This window comes from Balaenoptera physalus (assembly GCF_965194825.1).
Source record: "Balaenoptera physalus genome assembly, chromosome: 4".
Classification (NCBI taxonomy): Eukaryota; Metazoa; Chordata; class Mammalia; order Artiodactyla; family Balaenopteridae; genus Balaenoptera; species Balaenoptera physalus.
In genome coordinates this window covers 20,896,898-20,916,764 of record NC_138891.1, presented here as the reverse complement: position 1 = coordinate 20,916,764, position 19,867 = coordinate 20,896,898, and the positions used below count along the sequence as shown (strand labels likewise).

Here is a 19,867-nt window from a genome sequence, read left to right as displayed (position 1 = left end):
CCTGCCAATGCAGGGGACACGGGTTCGAGCCCTGGTCTGGGAAGATCCCACATGCCGCGGAGCAACTAGGCCCATGAGCCACAACTACTGGGCCTGGGCGTCTGGAGCCTGTGCTCCGCAACAAGAGAGGCCACGATAGTGAGAGGCCCGCACACTGCGATGAAGAGTGGCCCCCACTTGCCGCAACTAGAGAAAGCCCTTGCACAGAAATGAAGACCCGACACAGCCATAAATAAATAAATAAATAGAAAAGGTATAACAAGAGGACAGATTGTGGGGTGTGCGGAATGACAAGAGGAAGGGAAGGCAGAGAGGTCTCAGGTAAGGAGGACACTTCCACCTGTTATGGGTTTCTGTTGCAGATGAATTTGCCCTTTCCCCACTGGAGGCCTGGTCTCAGTTCTCCAAACCTTAAAGAGCAGCTCCAACTGCAAAAACAGATTCTCAGGAAAGCATATGGATGGAGATCAGAGAGAAGAAGCTTACTGTGAGGTCTGTCTCAGTCAGCTTGGGCTGCTATACAAAATACTTCAGACTGGTGGCTTCATCAACAGACCCTTACTCCTCACAGTTCTGGAGGCTGGGAAGTCCAAGATAAAGGTACAGATTGGGTTCCTGGTGAGGACCCTCTTCCTGGATCGTAGACAGCTACCTTCTTGCTGTGTCTTCACATGGCCTTTCCTTGTGCGTGCTCATGGGGAGAGGGATCTCTGTCTTCCTCTTCTTATAAGGATCCCACCCTCATGATCTCATCTAAGGTTGATGGCTTCTGAAAGGCCCTACCTCCAAATACCATCACATTGGGGGTTAGGGCTTTAACATAGGAATTTTGGTGATGGTACGGGTTGGGGAGTAGGGCCACAAACATTCAGTCCATAACAGTTTCTTTCAGCCAGAATGGGAAGTGCTCATTCTCGTGGCCACTCAGTCTTTATAAAGGTACCCGTGTCATGTGGACACTTGGTGTAGGTGGCTCCAAGATGTTCCCAATTCCTTACAGGAAGAAGAAATTAAGCACTGACTTATAAAAGTTAATAGCAAAGCCCCTTTGAACAGCCCTCCATGATCAGACTGGTTGCACTGACTTCTGTGGGCTTCTTGCAGACCCTGTTCTTCAACCTGGAAGAGTGGCGTCTGAGGCACAACTGATTCATTGAGAACAATTATTTCCCCTCATCTCCCTGCCCTTCTCCCCCACCCCTTCTTTTATCTGCAAGTAAATTTAAAAAGGGGGAGAATTACATGTGTGAAGAGAGTAATATCCAGAATAAACCCAGAAGCACATTCTTGGTAGCTATATAAGGTTTTGTAAGCAGAAGCATGTTTGATTAGTATGGCTGTGTGGAGAACAAAAACCATTATCTCCAGAAACACAAGGCTAGAAGCATTTTTTTCTTGGAAATGAAGAATAGTTTAAAATATTGCCACGGGACAAGGAGATTTTACTCTGGCATGAACTCACTGATTTTTAGTAAAAAATATTTTTTTTCTCCAGATTTGATGTTGATAATGTCACTCCTCAATGTGTCCCAAGGGTTAGGCTATGGATTCTTTCTCAGTCTGCAGTGAACTGCCTCTGTCCAGTGGTCTCCTCTCTTGTCATGGAAACCCAACACTCCAGTCTCTGTTTCAGCATCTGAAGAGTGGTGAAAGGAATTGGCAACGTTGATAAGCTATTACTCTCTGTGTATTTGTTTTGCCCTGCGAATGGCTGAATGCTTTAACAACCTTATCAGTCCCACTTGTTTAACAAATGTTAAAAACCGGAACTGTGGTTCCAACAGCTCCAAAGAAAACAGGATAAGGGTTGTTGGCTTGAACATTTCCTCTTGCAGTAAATTGTAGTTCAAAGAAGCTGCAGAATTGAGAGGTAGCATTTCACGTGTAATTGTAGGCAACAAACATTTATTGTTAAAAATTCCTTTAACGTTTCCTTCTTGACACAGTGGGTCCTTTATAGCAGAGGGAGTCTAGATCCAAACACTGAACTATTTCCAACTGAGGTTATCAGAGGTTATCTGCAGGGTCAGTGAGTGCCGGGATCTCTGTTGGTTCCTTGATTTTCTTCCCAGTACTGCCTTTTCTTTGTATTAGCTTCAAACATCCAAAGAACAGCATTGTAAAATACAATAGAAAGAACAACGGATTCAGAATTTTTTCCCATCCTGTTCATTTATTCGGGGCTACACCAATCCATGTTTCCTAAGGTCTCATCACTCAGCAACAGTTACCAAGGCTCCATAATCCATTGGATTGACCAAGTCCGGCTTATGTTGCAATGTAGGAAGTAAGAGCTCTCTCACAGGAGACCTAAACTCTAGGAAAGTAGATAATACCTGGATGCATGTGTGACTGTCACCAGTGTATTCAGACCCATCCATTGCTTAAAGGTAAATAGCTCTGGGTACATCTCTACTCAGATATCTGTACTGAGGTTCCTAGGGGTTGCTTGGCTGGTTGAAGAAGGCCTGAGATTGTATGGTGAAGATCTCTGTGGGAATTTTAAACAGAATTAATGTCACGGAGGGTCAAAGAGCAGGGACATTCCTCAGGTGATATGTAGGAGAAGCTGTGGATAAATGGCATCCAGGGTAAAGGTACTAATGAAAGCTATGGCTTCAGGGTCCGGGGTCTCCTGAAACCTATCCTTGAGCCTCTAGGGATCTGTGGAGTCCAGGTTAGGAGCTGCTGCTGTGGCATCTGCCTGCACAGACAGAAAGCTAGTGTGGTACAGGCCAGAGAAGGCAGAAGAGGGAGCAGACCGAAGGGAAGGCAGTTCTGCTCTGAACACGAGAGGGAAGGCTGAAAGGATCCAGGGTTCCTGGTAGAGTGCCTCAGATGACAGGAGGCCTCCTTGGAAAGACTCAGCAAGGACATCAGGCTGTGATCCTAAAAAGATCCCAGGCACCAGAGGCTGACTGCTGACTTCTGCACACATCTCAACAATTCTCACACGGGGCTGAGGATTTCCTTCTCAGCTGTTCACTGGGAAGCAGATTTTATTCATCTGAAAACAACAACGACTTAATGTTTGTCATCAGGGAGTCCAGGCCATCTACAGTAATAGTATTCCATTTTTTCTCCTCTTATCCTTGGTGGAAAGTGGGAGTTGCTTCTTTGGCTTATAGAGCCCTTTCATCCTCACAATGAGCCTGAGGTCAGCACTGTACAGAGGAGCCGAGGCTCTGGGCAGTTTCAGGACTTGCTCTGGTACTCTTGGCTACAGTGGGTAGAGGCATGACTCCAAGCTCATTGCTCTTTTCATCACACCCTCTACTTGGTTCTTGGTCAGACACGTCCTACTTTTTGTGCTTAGTATTTCACTGCATCGCTAATGCTCACTTTCATCCCTGTGACAAAGATCACCAACTACTTCCCTGCTCTCTGCCTCGACCACTTGTTTGATGGTGTTGGCTATCTTGCAAGCAGCTAGAAGGCACCAGGATCTGTGACCCACCTGAAATGTGGGCACTAGGAACGTACCACTCCCACAAATGGAGTCCTTTGGTTACCCCAGAGTGCGGTCCAGGAGCTCTGCTTCCTCTGCCCCTCCATAAGGAAAGAACGACCAATCTATCCAGTGCCAGGGAACTTTTGCAAAGATGCCAAGGTACCCTGACCCTAGAACTGACAAGGTCCAGAGAAGAAATTCAGCTCCAAAAGGAAGAGGAGTGTGTGGAGACCCAAAGCGCTGTTCCTGGAGAACCTCGGGCACATAGAAAACGAGAAGTCACCGACAAGTGGGACAGTTTTACTTCCCTTGATGTAGGAGCTGCTATATCAGGATCCAAAGTCTGCTTAGGAGGGAACCTCCCTGTTCACACCAGAGCATTCTGTGGATACCTGTTCATGGCTGAGAGAAGGCTCTGGGTGAAGACAGAGCAGAGGATGGCTCGAAAGAGGATTACTAAGCGTGTCTGTCAGGGGTGATAGGGACCAGACCACAGGAGAGTCACACTATCTTGGGAGATGTGGGGATTACCACATCGGTGGAGGGTGGTGACGCTGACCTCGTGAGATGGGGAGGAAGCTCACATCCCACAGCGGGGACTTCTGGGCAAAGGGAAGCCACCATAACTGAAATCGGGGAATCAATTCTCGTTCCAGATCACCAGGCCCTTGGACTGCTGGTGTTTCTACATTACTTACTTATTTGTGCGGATGGATTTTCTTTTCTTTCAACAAAATCTTTTGTTTGCAAAGCTTGGACCAAGTTACAGGGTTGTCTGGTGAAGGAACTTCCCCAAGTCTCTGACCATGATTTTGACTGAGGCCAAACTGCTTAGGTGCACACTTTGTTGGCGCCAGGATTGTGCTACTATACAGTTTTCTTCAGGTGAAATTGTTGCCTTGTAACCCTCCTGATAGGCCCACAAACCAGCAGGATTATTGTGTAGGTCACCTGAAAAATCATGTGAACCCCTTACGATCTGCAAGTCTCTGTGCTTAGGGCAACTTAGCAAAGGGAGGAGTTTCCTGGGAACTTCTTGTGTTTGGCATAATCTTCTGCCAATGATTTACTTCCTTCAGCACTGTTGAATTGAAGGTTAGGTAGTGATTCATCAGAAAGCGTAGCAGGAAAAATCTTGTCATCATTGCTAAGACGGCAGGTATTGGCTAACTACAAGTTTCTGGCTAGAAGGTAAGCTCTGACTTACTGGATTTGTATTTTCTGAAAGAGTTACATGTAAAGCAAAAAATAGACTACTGATGAATGGAGATCTCTGCTGTCCTGGAGTTGGCTGGAGTTAGAGCTTATGGTGAAGGAGAGGGTGATACTGCAGGTAACTGCTCAGAGCCTGAGCTTTGGGGACAGGTAGACCCTAGTTTAAAGTCATGGCTCCGCTAACTGTGTAATCTTGGCAAGTTATTTAATCTTCAGTTTGCTTCTTCTTAGTTCTATTAGTTTTTTGGTAAGTTATCTTGGGTTTTCTAGGTAGGCAATCATATTTTCTACAACTAGTGATATTTTTGTCTCTTCCTAATATTCATAGTAGAAATTATGTTCTCGTGTTTCACTGCATTGGTTAGACTTAGTAGAATGGCGGTGAAAGTAACAGTGATAATGGACATCCATGTCATATTCCTGGTCTTAATGGGGATATTTCAAATGCTTCACATTAAGGATGATCATTGTTATATGTTCTGGTAGACATTGTCAGCTTAAGAAAGTTTCCTTGTGCTTTTTAAAAAGCGTGAATGGATGTCAAATCTTAGCATGCTGTTGTTAGCATCTACTGAGCCAAAATGATCATACAGCTTTTCTTCTTTAATCTGTGGAAATAATGCATTTCATTAATAGTTTTCCTATTAATTCATTATTTTCCTATTGCAAATCATCCTTACATTCCTCAAATAAAACCTAATCAATGCATCTTTCCTTTTAACATTGCTGGATTTGATTTGATCATATTTTATTTAGAATTTAAAAAATCAAAACTTATAATTATTAGAGAAATGCAAATCAAAACCACAATGACATATCACCTTTCATCTGTCAGAATGGCTAGCATCAAAAAGTCTACAAATAACAAATGTTGGCGAGGAGGTAGAGAATAGGGAACCCTCATACACTGTTGGTGGGAATGTAAATTGGGGCAGCCACTGTGGAAAACAGTATGCAGGTTCCTGAAAAAACTAAAAATATAACAGAAGTACCATATGATCCAGCAATTCCACTCCTTGGTATATAACCAAAGAAAACAAAAACACTAATTTGAAAAGATAAATGTACCCCAATGTACATAGCAGCACTATTTACAACAGGCAAGATATGGAAGCAACCCAAGTGTCCATCAAAAGATGAATGGATAAAGAAGATGTGATATATACATATGTATATACAATGGAATTATTACTCAGCCACAAAAATAATGAAATTCTGCCATTTGCAGCAATGTGGATGGACCTAGAGAATATTATACTTACTAAAATAAGTCAGACAGAGAAAGATAAACACTGTATGATATCGCTTACATGGGGAATGTAAAAAATCATACAAATGAACACACATGCAACACCAAAACAGACTCAAAGGTAGAGAAAACAAACTAGTGGTGACCAAAGGGGAGAGTGAAGGGGCCAGGGGGCAAACAGGGGTAGGGGATTAAGAAATATGAACTATACTAGGTACAAAATTGATAAGCAACAAGGATATATTGTTTAGCAAGGGAATTATAGCCATTATTTTGTAATAACTTTTAATGAAATATGATCTGTAAAAATACTGAATCACTATGCTATACACCTGAAAGTAATCTGATATTATAAATCAACTATACTTCAATTAAAAAAATCTAAGCTTGAAAGTGATATTCAGGTATCATCTTCTTGTGTGCTATCTTTATCAGGTTTTGTGACTATAATTTTTAATTAATAGTGTTGATTTTAGGGAGCAGGACGGGAGAGAGGGGTGGACATGCTGATGAAGCTTCAGCTCGCCCTGCTGGTCATCCTGCTGCTTGCCTGTGGCTTCCTCTACCAGTTCACCCTGAAGTCCAGCTGCCTCTTCCCCCACCTGCCTCCCTACAAGTCCCAGCAGGGGCTGGAAGCCCTCCTGGGCCACGGGCACAGCATCGTGTTCCTAGAGACCTCAGAGAGAACGGAGCTATCCCCGCTGGTCTCCTGTGCTGTGGAGTCGGCGGCCAAGGTCTACCCTGAGCAGCCTGTGCTGTTACTTATGAAAGGGCTCAACAGTTCCATGCAGCTGCCCCCAAACTCCACTTCCCCAGCCCTTTCCCTCCTCTCAGCAATAGACAATGTTTTCCTCTTCCCTTTGGATATGAAAAGCCTGTTTGAAGACACACCGTTGTTTTCGTGGTACACTCAAGTAAGTGTTCAGAGAATCTCAGAATGTCGGTGTCGAGAAGGACCATAGAAAATGGGTCCAATCTAGCCATTTTATAGATGGGTACACTGAGGGTAAGGCTAGATTGTCAGAGATAGGCTAGAACCCAGATCTTTCGACTCTTGCCTGGTCTTTATTCTACGGTGTTGAGTCCTGATTCAAGGAAACAGAAGAGATCTGATTTAGGCTTATCTTTACCCTGCTGCCTTTTGCTTTCACCTTATTTCTTAGGATTTCTTGAGACTATTCTTAATTGAATGAGTTTCTACATCTTTTCTAGGTGTATAGACCATTAATTTTTCACTGACAGTTTTAAACCCATCTATGTTAAACTTTTTTGCACCTAAGGGGGGAAATTAGGCAATATTTAACTTGATAATGATGTAAATAGAAAATTCATGAAAGATCAGGTGGGTGTTGCTGTATGAGATTGGGTTACATTGAGATATGATCAAGAAACTCCTGGGGCTCTTAGGAATTTTGTAATTTTGTGTGAAGCTCCCTCTACCTTTCCCTTTAAAGGACACTTGTGGTGGCATTTAGGGCCCATGATAATCCAGGATAATCTCCTCAGCTCAAGATCCTTAATTTTTTTTTTTTTTTGGCCGCACTGTGTGGCATGTGGGATCTTAGTTCCCTGACCAGGGATCGAACCCACGCCCCCTGTGGTGGAAGCGTGGACCTCCAGGGAAGTCCCAAGATCCTTAATTTAATCACATTGGCAAAGACCCTTTTCCTATAGGAGGTAATATTTACAGGTTTCAGGAATTAGGACCACTGAGTGGCTGTTATTCAGCCTACTACAATATTTGTATAAAAAGAGAGAAAACTCCTGTTCCACCCTCTCTCATTCACCTGGGGACTGAGTGGGCTGTCCTGGGTGGGGGACACACTTGCACCTTGGAGGAGTCGGGCTGTGGCATCTTCTGCCCCAGTTAGGCTACAATAGGATAGCTGGTGACCAGCTGTTAGGATGACCTAGCGTGCCATCACCTGCTGGTGACCGCTGGATTTGCTGCACTGATTTGGGCAACTGTAGCCCTTGAAGATGCCCAGGGATGAGTACTGAGGGGGTGGGGAGGGAATGAGCAAACAGAATCCTAATCCCCTTTCTGGTGCTAACCTCCGGGGGAGCCTTGTGTTTTACGTTGATGTTAGTCCAATGCCCACGTCAAGGTAGGCTTCCTTCCTTCTCTGCGGCTTTTGATACCTGGGTCTGTTCACTAATAATCACCAATTTACCAAATAATCAACTTTACTTATTTTTACTGAAAGTAAGTGGGTCTCTGGAGTCAGACTGCCTGGGTTAAAATCTAACCTCTGCCTCTCTTACCTTGCATGAATGACTGAACTTCTTGGTCTTTCCTTTTAATTTTTCACTTGAAAAATAGGACTAATAATAGTACCTATTTTTGAGGATTTGTGTAGATTATGAGATCAGAACAGTTATTGATAAATTTTTTTTTGAATTTTTGAATTATATTTATTTTTTTACACAGCAGGTTCTTATCAGTTATCCATTTTAGTGTATACATGTCAATCCCAATCTCCCAATTCATCACACCACCACAGTTATTGATAAATTTTAGCTATTATTATTCATGAGGTTTTCAGCAATTGTATGCAATATAATAATGTTAATAGCTCAGGTGAAGATTTCTGCAAAGTCTTAGCGGACTTGCTTTCGTTTGGCTTTATAGTAGAATTCAAAAAAATGTTTCTTTTGTCAAAAGCCAAGGGTCATTGTTTAATCTTTTAATCAACATATTTAAATTCAGAAAAATCTACTGTGTTTTCTGTATTCAAAATTTTAGCATTCCATTTGGGAACACTGGCATTTATAATGGTTTATTTTTATTCGTTTCAAAGTCAATTTCTGTTTTGTTCACATTTCAGCGTTTTCAGTTATCCTTGACTCCTCTGTCTCCGGCTCCATATCCAATCCATCAGCACATCCTGACCGGCTTTATCTTTACCGTGTGCCCAGAATCTGACCACTTCTCTCATCTCCTTTATCGTCACCCTGGTCTAAACCACCATCATCTCCTGCCTGGATTATTTCAACAGCTTCCTAACTTGCCTCTTTGCTTCTGCCCTTGCCCCCTGCCTCCATCTATTTTCCACACTGCACCCAGTGTGACCCCTTTTAGACTAATTCAGATCACATCACTCCTTTCTTTCAAACCTTCCAAATCATTTCAGTCTTTACCCCAGCCTACGGGATCCTCCCTCATTCCCACCCCTGCCCCCGCTCTGATCTGGTTTCCTACCCTTCTCCGTTCACTACTCTTCACTGCTGTTTTCCTGTTCCTGTACATAGTGAGCGTGCTCCTGCCCCAGGGCCCTTGCACTTGCTGTTTCCTCTACCTAGAACCCTCTTCTCAGAGATACCAGCATGGTTCATCCACCCACTTCATCCAATGTTCTGCTCGAACCCAAGATAAGATAATGCTCCATCCTGCCCCCTTCATAGCCCCCTCGCCTGACTTTTTTTCCTTCATAGTCCTTATGAACATCCAACATATGATATATTTATTTGTTTGTTGTCTATCTCCTGCCAGTAAAGATTTTTATCTGTTTGTTCACTGCTGTATCCTTAGCAGCTTAGAGCTTGGTGAATAGCAAGTAGGCCTTCAATGAATATTATTAAAGGAATTAATTAGTGAATGAAGGCGTGGATGCATTTTAAGATTCTTTTACCAATTTCTCAAAGAGCATAGATATTAATCTATCTTATATTTTCATATTTGTTTATTTTTCTTTATCAGTTCTCAGCACTTTTTGGACTTACAAAAAATTCTTTCTTCACAGTTTCATATTTGTGGTTAATTTCCATCCTGCTGAAAGTGACTCATACAGTTCATTGTGAAATCCCTTCTGGGTTTCATCTTTCTACTGCTTTTTTCAAAAAACAATTTCATGATATCTTTAAAAGCTGCTAAAACCTTCCCATTGATACTGATTGCTGTACACTTTTCACTTAAAGGCAACTTTTTTGGGTGGAGGTAATTTTGGTAAATTTGCAATATTGGGCTTTTGGCAAATAGATTTTTGGGAAGTTGGCTTGCTTCCTCCTCAGCTACCCTGTGCCTGGCCTCCTGCTGTGACACCCCTCCCTCTTCCCCTGCCTGGGGGCTAATTTGCACCTGCTCCTGCAGATCAACAGCAGCGCAGAGAGATACTGGCTCCATGTCAGTTCAGATGCATCCCGCCTGGCCTTCATCTGGAAGTACGGCGGTGTCTACATGGACACTGATGTCATCTCCATCAGACCCATCCCCGAGGACAACTTTCTGGCTGCACAGACATCTCAGTTCTCCAGTAATGGGGTGTTTGGATTCCTCCCCCACCACCCTCTCCTGTGGCAGTGCATGGAAAACTTTGTGGAAAATTACAATCCAGATATTTGGGGCCACCAGGGTCCTGAATTGATGACGAGGATTTTGAGAGTGTGGTGCAAACTCAGAGACTTCCAGGAGGTGAGCGACCTCAAGTGTTTAAACTTCTCCTTCTTACACCCCCAAAGATTTTACCCCATCTCCTTTCTAGAGTGGAGGCGCTACTATGAAGCCTGGGACACAGAGCCGAGCTTCAATGACTCCTATGCGTTGCATCTGTGGAACCATATGAACCAGGAAGGGAGGGCTGTGGTCAGAGGAAGCAACACACTGGTGGAAAATCTCTACCATAAGCACTGTCCCAAGACTTACAGGGACCTGCTTCAAGGTCCAGAGGGCTCGGTGACTGGGGAGCAGGGCCCAGGTAACAAATAGAGCCAATGCTGGGTCTTTGGTGCTACACTGTGGAACTGGACACTTCCTGGAGTGCCAGGCTTTCACCTGATCTCCACTTCCCCTAGGTGTGCGGAGACTCACCCACATATCAGTTACAGTTACAATTTTCCACATCATTCCACCAAAAAACTATTAGAACTAATAAAGGAATTCAGTAAAGTGACAGTCAATACACAAAAAAACAGCTGCATTTCTAACCACTAATAATGAACCATCAGAAAGAAAAAGAAAACAATCCTATCGACATCTGCATCAAAAAGAACAAAACACCTAGGAATAAGTTTAACCAAGGATGTGAAAGGCCTGCACATTGAAAACTTTAGGACATTGATGAAGAAATTGAAGAAGATACAAGGAAATAGAAAGATATCACACACTCATGGGTTGGAAGGATGAATATTGTTAAAATGTCCATTCTACCCAGAGCAATGTACACACTGAAAGCAATCTCTACCAAAATTCCAATGGCATATTTCTCAGAAATACAGCAAAGGATCCTAATATTTGTGTGGAACAACAAAGGACCAGGAATAGCCAAAGCGATTCTCAGAAAGGAGAACAGGCTGGTGGCATCTCGCTCCCTGACCTCAAACAATATTACAAAGCTACAGTAACCAAAACAGTTGTGTGGTCCTGGCACAAAAACAGACACACGGACCAGAGGAACAGAACAGAGAGCCCAGAAATAAATCTACACGGGTGTGATCAGTTTATTTATGACAAAAGGGCCACGAACATACAACAGGGAAAGGGCAGTCCCCTCAATAAACAGCACCAGGAAAACTGGACACCACACACCAAAGAACCACCCTGGACACAGTCTACACTGCACACAACAGGGACGAAAACCCCCCAGTTTTCCACATCAAGACCTTTCTCTCCTGGGTCCTCTGAAGAGTGATCCCCCCAGCCCCCAGCAGTCAGTCGCACACAGGAAGTCTCTCCCCACTTTTCCTCACTTCTCTTCACTTTTTCCTCACCTTTTTCTCCCAGCGGGACCTCCCTGGGAGGGTCCTGAGAAAACTGTGCTCCTGTCCGCATGGATGCAGCCTGGTGTTGTCCTCAAGCTGAAACCCCAGCGGGTTCTAAGGAGACTGAGCACTGACAGCAACGTTGCTGCCCCTGTCCGGAAGCCAAAGTCCTAGAGGTGCCCGAGGAGGTGGAGCTCCCGGTAGCTGAGCGAGGATGACACTCTCCCGTGCCCCGGGTCATAGAGGCGGGCTCAGCGCCCCCTGCTGGCAGGGGGGAAAGTGAAGGTTGCGCATGTCAGTAAGAGTGGGCTTTCTGTGTCTATAATAGAAAAATCCCAAAGACCATTGACGTAGAAGTATAGAAGTTCATTTCTCTCTCACGTAAAAGTAGTCTGAAGGCAGGCAGATCAGAGTGGGTATGGTCACTGCAGTCATCAGGGACCTTAGGCTTCTTCCATCTTTCTGTTTGCCATCCTGCCCATAGTCCATATGGCAGCTTGATCTCCAGCCCATCATTTCTGCATTTCAGGCAGCAGGATGAAGGAAAGAGGAAAGGTGCACTTCCCTTATCTTATGAAGACTTCCTGCGAGTACCATATAACACTTCCCCTTACATCTCATTGATCAGAATGTAGCTGCAGGAGAGGCTGGGACATTCAAGGAGGAAGAGAAAATGGGTGTTAGGATAGGCAGCTAATGGTTTTGCTACATGTTATATTTACTTCTGTAAGATTAATTACAGGATCTGTTAGAGAATTGGCTGGGGAAAAAAGAGACTTGATTTCTAGTCCTGAATTTGATATTCATTAAAACATTCATTCAGTCAGTAATATTAATTGAGTCCCTTCTGTGTGCCAAGCACTGATTTAGATGCTGAAGATGCTGCTGGATCAAGCAGACAAGGTCCTGTCTAAATCAGCTTGGGCTGCAATAACAAAGTACTATAGACCGGGTGGCTTATAAACAACAACAATTTATTTGTCACAGCTCTGGAGGCTGGAAGTCCCAGATCAGGTTGCCAGCATGGTTGGGTTCTAGTGAGGATCCACTTCTGAGTGGCAGATGGCACACTTCTTGTTGAATCTTCATATGGTGGAAAGGGGCAAGGGAGCTCTCTGGGGTCCCTTTAATAGGGGAACTAATCCCATTCATGAGGGTTCCACCCTCATGTCCTAAACCTCCCAAAGGCCCCACTTCCTAATATCATCACTTTGGGGGTAGGATTTCAACATATGAATTTGGGGGGACACAAACATTCAGTCCATTGCAGGTCCCTAGTACTTACATCTTAATGACTGCCCACATCCCCCCCGGGATAGTGTCCTCTGCTCCCCAGGGTGTCTGCTATTCCCTACTCTACCCCAGTTGGCTTATAAAAGCAAATTACAAATTCACATTTTAAAAACTGCTGGCCCTTCTACAGTCACATAAAAGTTTACCTCCTCTTTCTAGGAGGTATGAGAATTAATATTTCTTCTACAAATACTCAACAACCAAGATTTTCTAGAACTTTCTTTTTGGTAGTTGCTTTAACAGAAACATAAGTTTATATTTTTCTCCATGTATAAAATTAGGATGCTTTTTCAAATGACATCCACCCATCCCCTTTCATTCTGATATTTCCCCCTTTGAGAATCACTGTTCTGACTGTCTTATTAAAAAATACCCGCAAGTCATGTCTCCTGCCCCAGCTTTATTTATTCCCAGCTACTTGCTCTGGATTCTTAGGTCCAGCCTGACACCAGAGTGAGACTTTGAGGCCTGCTGCTACTCCCCATGGCTGCCCTCTGACCTGTGTCCCCAGAACCCCTGCTGGGTTTCAGCTCACCTGAGTGTCTCCACAGGTGAGGCTTCCTAGGGCTAGCCCTCTGAGGGAGGAGCAGGGTCACACACGCTGGATCTAATTTCCACATCTGGAGAATGCATGACAAATGGTCCTCCAACTGACATTCCCAGTCCCTAGGGTTTGGAAGGGTTTAATTAGAAATATTTTCAATATTTCAAAAATATATGAACTGTTTTATGATGGGACCAAATAGGTCAACCTGAATGTCACATTTCTTTATGCTGGGCTGTGATTGTATGAATTCACTGTGGCAATATTGATAATTTGACATTTGTACGGAGTTTTACCTGGCAGCAAAATGTTTTTGTTTAATAAAATGTGGGGAATAAATTAATAATGTATTACTTAATAAATGCAGTTTGTTAAGTAGAAAAGAATATTTCAAAACTTGGTGGTGATGGGAAAAAATGCATAGGTTAAAACGTGTATGATTAAAAAAGGTAAGCACTAGAGATGTAATGTACAACATGATGACTATAGCTAACACTGCTGTGTGATATATAGGACAGTTGTTAAGAGAATAAATCCTAGGAGTTCTCATCACAAGGAGAAATATTTTTTCCTTTTTCTCTTTCTTTTTACTGTATCCGTATGAGAATATGGATGTTAGCTGAATCTACTGTGGTTGTCATTTCACAATATATGTAAATCATGCTGTATACCTTAAACTTATACAGTGATGTATGACAATCATTTCTCAATAAAGCTGGAAAGAAAACATGGTGGTGAGGGGGGTATTGGGCAAAGTAAAATGAGTAGTGAATGGTAAGAAGGTTGGGATTCCAGATGATCCTGGATTCCTTCTGGCCTTCGGTGAGTCTAAGCCATACGTTTACATCATGATACATTTTGAAAATAGGCCATGCTGGTGTTTTCCCCTATGTTAATTTTTTTCCACATCCGACACTCGTTCTTAGAATTTCAAACAGTAAGATTGTACGGAGGAAAAGGTGAAAGTCTCTCTTGTACCACTGTCAAGTTTGGTATGTCTCTCACTTTTCTCTGCATATATATCCATGCTATTTGTAAAAAGTGTTGGCCATAGGCTTCCAAGTAGCCCCCCACTATCGCCTCATCTGCCCTAGTTCTTCCCCGCCAGGACCCCCATAATGCGGCAACTAAAGGGTAAAGATGGGGACTTCCCTGGCGGTCCAGTGGTTACAACTCCACACTCCCAATGCAGGGGGCACGGGTTTGATCCCTGGCTGGGGAAGATCCTGCATGCCGCACAGCCAAAAAAAAAAAGAATATGTTAAAGCGTGAAGACCGGCCCCAGCGTGCTAGTGCTTATGTCAGCTTAGTGGTTAAATATTTTGAATATCACCCCTGAATTTCTCATTTGTATAGTTAAAAAAAACATAAATGGATTAATATAATACATATTATTATGTCAGTTTGTAATTTAACAATACATTTGTCTTGGACACCTTTTTTCATTAACATACCAAGATATATTCTTCGTAAGGGCTGCAGAGTGTTTCATTGTAGGATATATCATTATCTATTTACTTAAACCCCAGTTGGTGAACATTTAAATTGATTCTAATTTTAATCGTACAAGAAATACTGTAGTCCTGATTACCACATTTTGGGGACTTTAAATTGTGATATGTGCTGCAAAATTGTTTTTAAAAAGCCTGTTTGAAATCGCTCATTTTCCCATCCTTCACCAGTGCCAAAAGGCTACTTAATTTTAGCCAATATTATTGTTTAAAAATGTCTCTAATTGTTATGTTACTTTTGGTGAGGTTGAGTGTTTCACATGTTGAATTGGTATATTTTTGTGTTCTGTGACTTGCCTAATCTTTTGTTCACTTTTCTATGGGATTGTTTTTCTATTTCTTAGTGACTTAACTAGTCTTTGTATATCAAGGGCACAAACATTTTACTATTTTGTCACAATTTGTGCAGTCTGTCTCAGCCCTCCCCACCTAGTGTTTGTTTCAAGACTCAGAGCGTGGGTCCTGGTTAAAATGACCCTGCATTCTCATTTTGCAAAAGAGGTCTTTTTATAAGTGCACAGACGTCCTTCAAAGTGATCTTTTTCAGGGAATGGGTTAGAGTGTAAGCTCTGCCTAGGGAAGAGGTTCCCCCTCAGTTCCAGTTGATTCTTGACATGTGAGAATGTGGGCCTTTTGTTGCTAGATTCTCAGATTTTTCAAGAAGAAACCAGCAAACCAGGTTTTTATGTAAAGTGCCCTTCTAACTATACGCCTGTCTGCCTATCTATACATCAAGACTGTGAAAACTCAACAATACACCTTTGACCTAAAATCACCTCCAGGACCATTAGTGGCCAGCGTCCCAGCACTGAGAGACCTGTTCCCTACACCTCATATGCCCTTTAGGAAAGTGGGATCTGGAACAGGAGCTGACTTCCAAGGTGTGATGCCAGCAGTTGACAGCAGAGGGCACTACTACTATGGGCTCCCTAGAGTGTAAAGTAGACCCTCAATTAGCAGACACGTCCCACTGTTTGCTGACACATCCCTAAGTGTAAGAAGGAGATCAGTTGTGATGGTGTCTGTGCTGGTCAGAGAGCTGGTATCTGGCACTGGCCTGAGAAAGAGGTGAGGGGCTACAGGGCAAAAGGGAAACCACAGATATGGAGAACCCACCATTCTGTCCGTCCAATAGTTACGGCTCAGCTGCTCAGGGTGACAGGAATGTCCCCGGGAGTAGCCCACTAGGGCCAGTCTCCTTTGGCTTGTTCCTGTGTCTTGGATGATACACCTGTTCCCACTCGTGCCACCAAATCTTGTGTGTTGTGGCACAGGTGGCACAGCAGAAGGTGACAGCTTCCTAGTGCTAAGTGATCTAGTCCTCTATAAACTCTTGGTTTCCTCGGGTCTTAGAACAGAGCCTGGCACGTAGTAGGCACTCAGTAACTCTTGGCTGTATTAAATGTCAAACTGTGGCCCAGTAAAGGGAGGGTGTGCGGGTTCCACGCATGCGAGGTCTGGGTCAGCTGAAGAAGGAGTCTAAAGACTTTTGCTTTTGGCATTACCGAGAAGGTGGACCTGGGTGCATGTCAAGTTCACTTGCTCACAACAGCCCTGCAAAAGATGGCACCCATTTCCACATGGGGAAATTGAGGCTGGTGGGAATGACACATGTGCGCGCACACACACACACACACACACACGTGCACAGAGCTACTTTTTGTATACTTCAGGGAAGCGAGTTGAGAAGCAAATGCTCCCAACCCTGACACTTGACTGAACTTGGGAGGACACACCCATGACTGCCAGGCCCTGGGCTGAGATGTTTTTAACTAAGTTGGTTCTCATAATGACCTGCTAGGTAGAGTTTATTTTCCCCATTTTACAGAGAGGGTAAGTGACTTCCCAGGGTTACACCGCCTGGGAAGGTGGAATTTAAATGCGTCTTTGACTCCACAGCCTGGATTCTTCTCTGCCCTCTTGCAGGAAGTCCTGGAGGGAAAGGGGTGCCCCGACCAGGAGAGCAGAGGAGGAACAAGACTCCCCATCAGAGCTGTTGGCTGACAGTCATCCCTACTTGGGCCTGGCCCCTGTCCACCCACTTTTTTTTTTTTTTTTTTGCATTTAAAAAATTGTGGTAAAATATACATTCTATAAACTTTACAATTTTAACCATTTTCAAGTGTACCATTCAATGGCATTGAGTACATTCACATTGTTGTGCAACAAGCACCACCATCCACCTCTAGAACTTCTTCATTATCCCTGACTGAAAATCTGTACCCATTAGACAATAATTTCCATTCCCTCCTCCCCCCCAGCCCTGTCAACCACCATTCTACTTTCTGTCTCTATGAACCTGACTATACTAGGTACGCTGCATAAGTGGAATCATATATGTCCTTTTGTGTCTGGCTTATTTCACTTAGCATAACATTTTCAAGGTTGATTCATATTGTAGCATGTGTCAGAATTTCATTCCTTTTTAAGGGCTGAAATATATACGTATGTATATAATATATATATAATATTTTGTTTATCCATTCATCTGTCAATGGACACTTGGGTTGTTTCCAACTTTTGGCTATCGTGAATAATGCTGTTATGAACGTGTGTGTACAGATACCTGTCTGAGTCTCTGCTTTTAATTCTTTTGTGTATATACCCAGAAGTTGAATTGCTGGATCATATGGTAATTCCATGTTTAATTTTTTGAGGAGCCACTATTCTCTTTTCCACAGTGGCTGTACCGTTTTACATTCTCACAGCAGTGCATAAGGGTTCCAATTTCTTCATATTCTTGCCAACGCTTGTTCCCATGCAATTTTGTTTTGAATACCCCATGACACAGCTTGGCAGATTAAGGCTGCGGTGGGAGGAAGGCTTAAGGAAAAAAAGAATTCCCAGAAATCTGAGTCTCAGTAAAGCAACAGATGGTTATAGGAAGGGGTCAGAGACTGTTATCCAGAAAGAAAGAGTTCTTTGGCTCTGGGTTTCCCAGCTGGATCCACAAGGCTGGCCAGAAGGTTGGGAGTTCGGAGGGAAAGTGGTTGCCATCTGAACAGACCTGGGATTTACTCAAAGGACCAGCATGGGTTCGGATCAGAAACCAAGACGGTCCCTTTAGTTTAGGACGGGTGGGGCAGGGCTGTCTGCCCAGGAGGCTACAGCTGCCCCCAGCTTTCAGCAGGCCGGCAGCTGTACTAGGTGGGGGGCTGTGTGTGTGTGTGTGTGTGTCTGTGTGTGTGTGTGTGTGTGTGTGTGTGTGTGTGTGTGTGTGTCGGGAAGACGTCCCCGCCTCTCAGCAAGTCCTGGGAGCCACTCACTAGGATCCCGGATTTTCCTGACGGATTAAACATGGCATTCCCTCCTTCCCGCTTCCGTAACAGGCCTAAAAATAGCTCGTCCCAGAGGGGCTAGGGAGAGGCTCCGCCCCTCTTTGGGGTGGGGTGGGGCGGCTGTCGCGGGAGCGGGAGGCATCAGAGACCCCGGGCCTCCAGCTGCTGGCGCCAAAGGTTCTCTGTGTCCCCGGTCCCGCAGGTTGGCAGCACTGGGTGGCCGGGAGGCTCTGTCACGCGCCCTCGAGAGCCCGCGCTACTCGTGGCCGAGGAAGCAGTCCAGGCCGGCGCTGCGGCGAGGATTCCGGGAACGGCCTCGGTCCGGGGCGGTGGAGCGAGTCAGGAGGCTGGGCCGGGGCGGCGGAGCGGAGCCGCCAGCTCGCGACCTCTGCCCGCCCCCCAGGCTCCGGGGACCCCCAGGTGAGCCGCGCCGCGTGGGAGAGCTATGCCAGGAATGCAGCCCGGGAGGGGCGCGGGTGGGGAGCGTCGTGCAGTCCGAGTGACCGGAGCCACGGGCCGCAGGGGGTTCAACAGCAGCGGCTCGGGCGCCCTGCGGGGTCCAGGCGGGGAGCTGCGCCTCGGGACCCGCGGCCTCCCGCCTGGCCGGCTCCGGACCGAGGTACCCGGAGGGGAGCAAGAATGACTGAACCCGCAGGACTGGCCTTCGCTGGGAGGACGGCCTCGGATTTTCAGTTTTTGAAAAGAGTAAAATGATTGGGGGCGGGGTTGGGGTTGCTGCTTTGAGTTCTGTAGGAAAAGGGGGATCTTTTAGCAATGAGATGAGTTATTGAGAAAAACAAACAGATTAGCATCTCTGGTTCCTCCGCCTTGCACTGCGAGGCTGGAGCGTAGCAGGAGGCAGCCACCGTATTTTCCTTTCGAGGTGGCTGCAGATAAAAGGCCGGGGGAACTTTCTGGGTACGGGACAAGGGTCCGGAAGGCGGGTCAGAGGACGGGTCTGGGGGGCCTGGGCAGGGATTACCCAGGCCTGTTCCTTAAGGCCCAGGGCCTGCCTGCCCCTGCACTGTCTCTTGAAATGTGGTATCTAACAGGACTTTGAAGAGAGGCCTGATGAGTGTGAGGTGCTCTGACCGTGGCCTCCTACACTTCTGTCCACAGACAAGGTGGGTGGTCTCTCTCCTTTGTCACAGCCCCTCACACCTGCCCCTAGAGCTGAGGACTGGCCAGTGAGAACAGCCCCACCTAGAGAAGGCCGGTTCTCCAGTCAAGCGGCTGATAAGCGGTCTTCTGTCTGTCTCTGTCAGCACCAACGCTCTGGAGACCTCTCCCTCACATGGGAATCTTTTTGGATACCATCCAACTTGATAAAATGGTCGCATGAAGTTACATGCTTCAGGTTGGGTACAGAAACCTGAACTCACTTGTGCGGCATACCTGGGTTCTGCCAGGGAGCTGGAATTTGGTCCAAAGGCTTGTTGCTCAACTGACACTGACAGGAGGAGGGAAGGGGACAACTTGGTGGGCTGTTCTGAACATCCCTGTGGGCCCCTTGCAGGGAGGGCCAGTCCTGGTCAACAGGGTTAACCGCTTGCCGTGCCATCTGTCACTAGGCCTCCTACCTCTAGGGATGATTTTGTGGGGTCTGATGTCCCAGGCTCCGAAGCTGGA

General features: G+C 45.2%; 2 protein-coding genes across 8 annotated transcripts in view; both read left to right on the top strand.

The window, feature by feature from the left end:
• Nucleotides 1-353: 353 nt before the first annotated feature.
• Nucleotides 354-18,089, top strand: A4GNT (alpha-1,4-N-acetylglucosaminyltransferase). The gene is made up of 3 exons (XM_082459471.1): nt 354-4,642; nt 6,392-6,829; nt 10,006-18,089. The coding sequence occupies exons 2-3, from the start codon at nt 6,419-6,421 to the stop codon at nt 10,618-10,620; spliced, it is 1,026 nt and encodes a 341-aa protein (XP_082315597.1). The 5' UTR covers nt 354-4,642; nt 6,392-6,418; the 3' UTR covers nt 10,621-18,089.
• A 246-nt stretch (nt 18,090-18,335) lies between these two features.
• Nucleotides 18,336-19,867, top strand: part of DZIP1L (DAZ interacting zinc finger protein 1 like) — a gene marked incomplete at its 3' end in the record, with an annotated part of 46,207 nt that continues 44,675 nt past the window's right edge. For 2 of the 7 annotated variants that reach the window (XM_082461103.1, XM_082461105.1), the window contains exon 1: nt 18,703-18,943. In XM_082461103.1, the coding sequence (XP_082317229.1) occupies nt 18,878-18,943 (66 nt within the window). In that variant the 5' untranslated portion in view covers nt 18,703-18,877. Of the gene's footprint in view, nt 18,659-18,699; nt 18,944-19,290; nt 19,363-19,867 lie in introns of those variants that run through there. The other 5 variants (XM_082461102.1, XM_082461106.1, XM_082461104.1 and 2 more) reach the window with 5 other exon arrangements.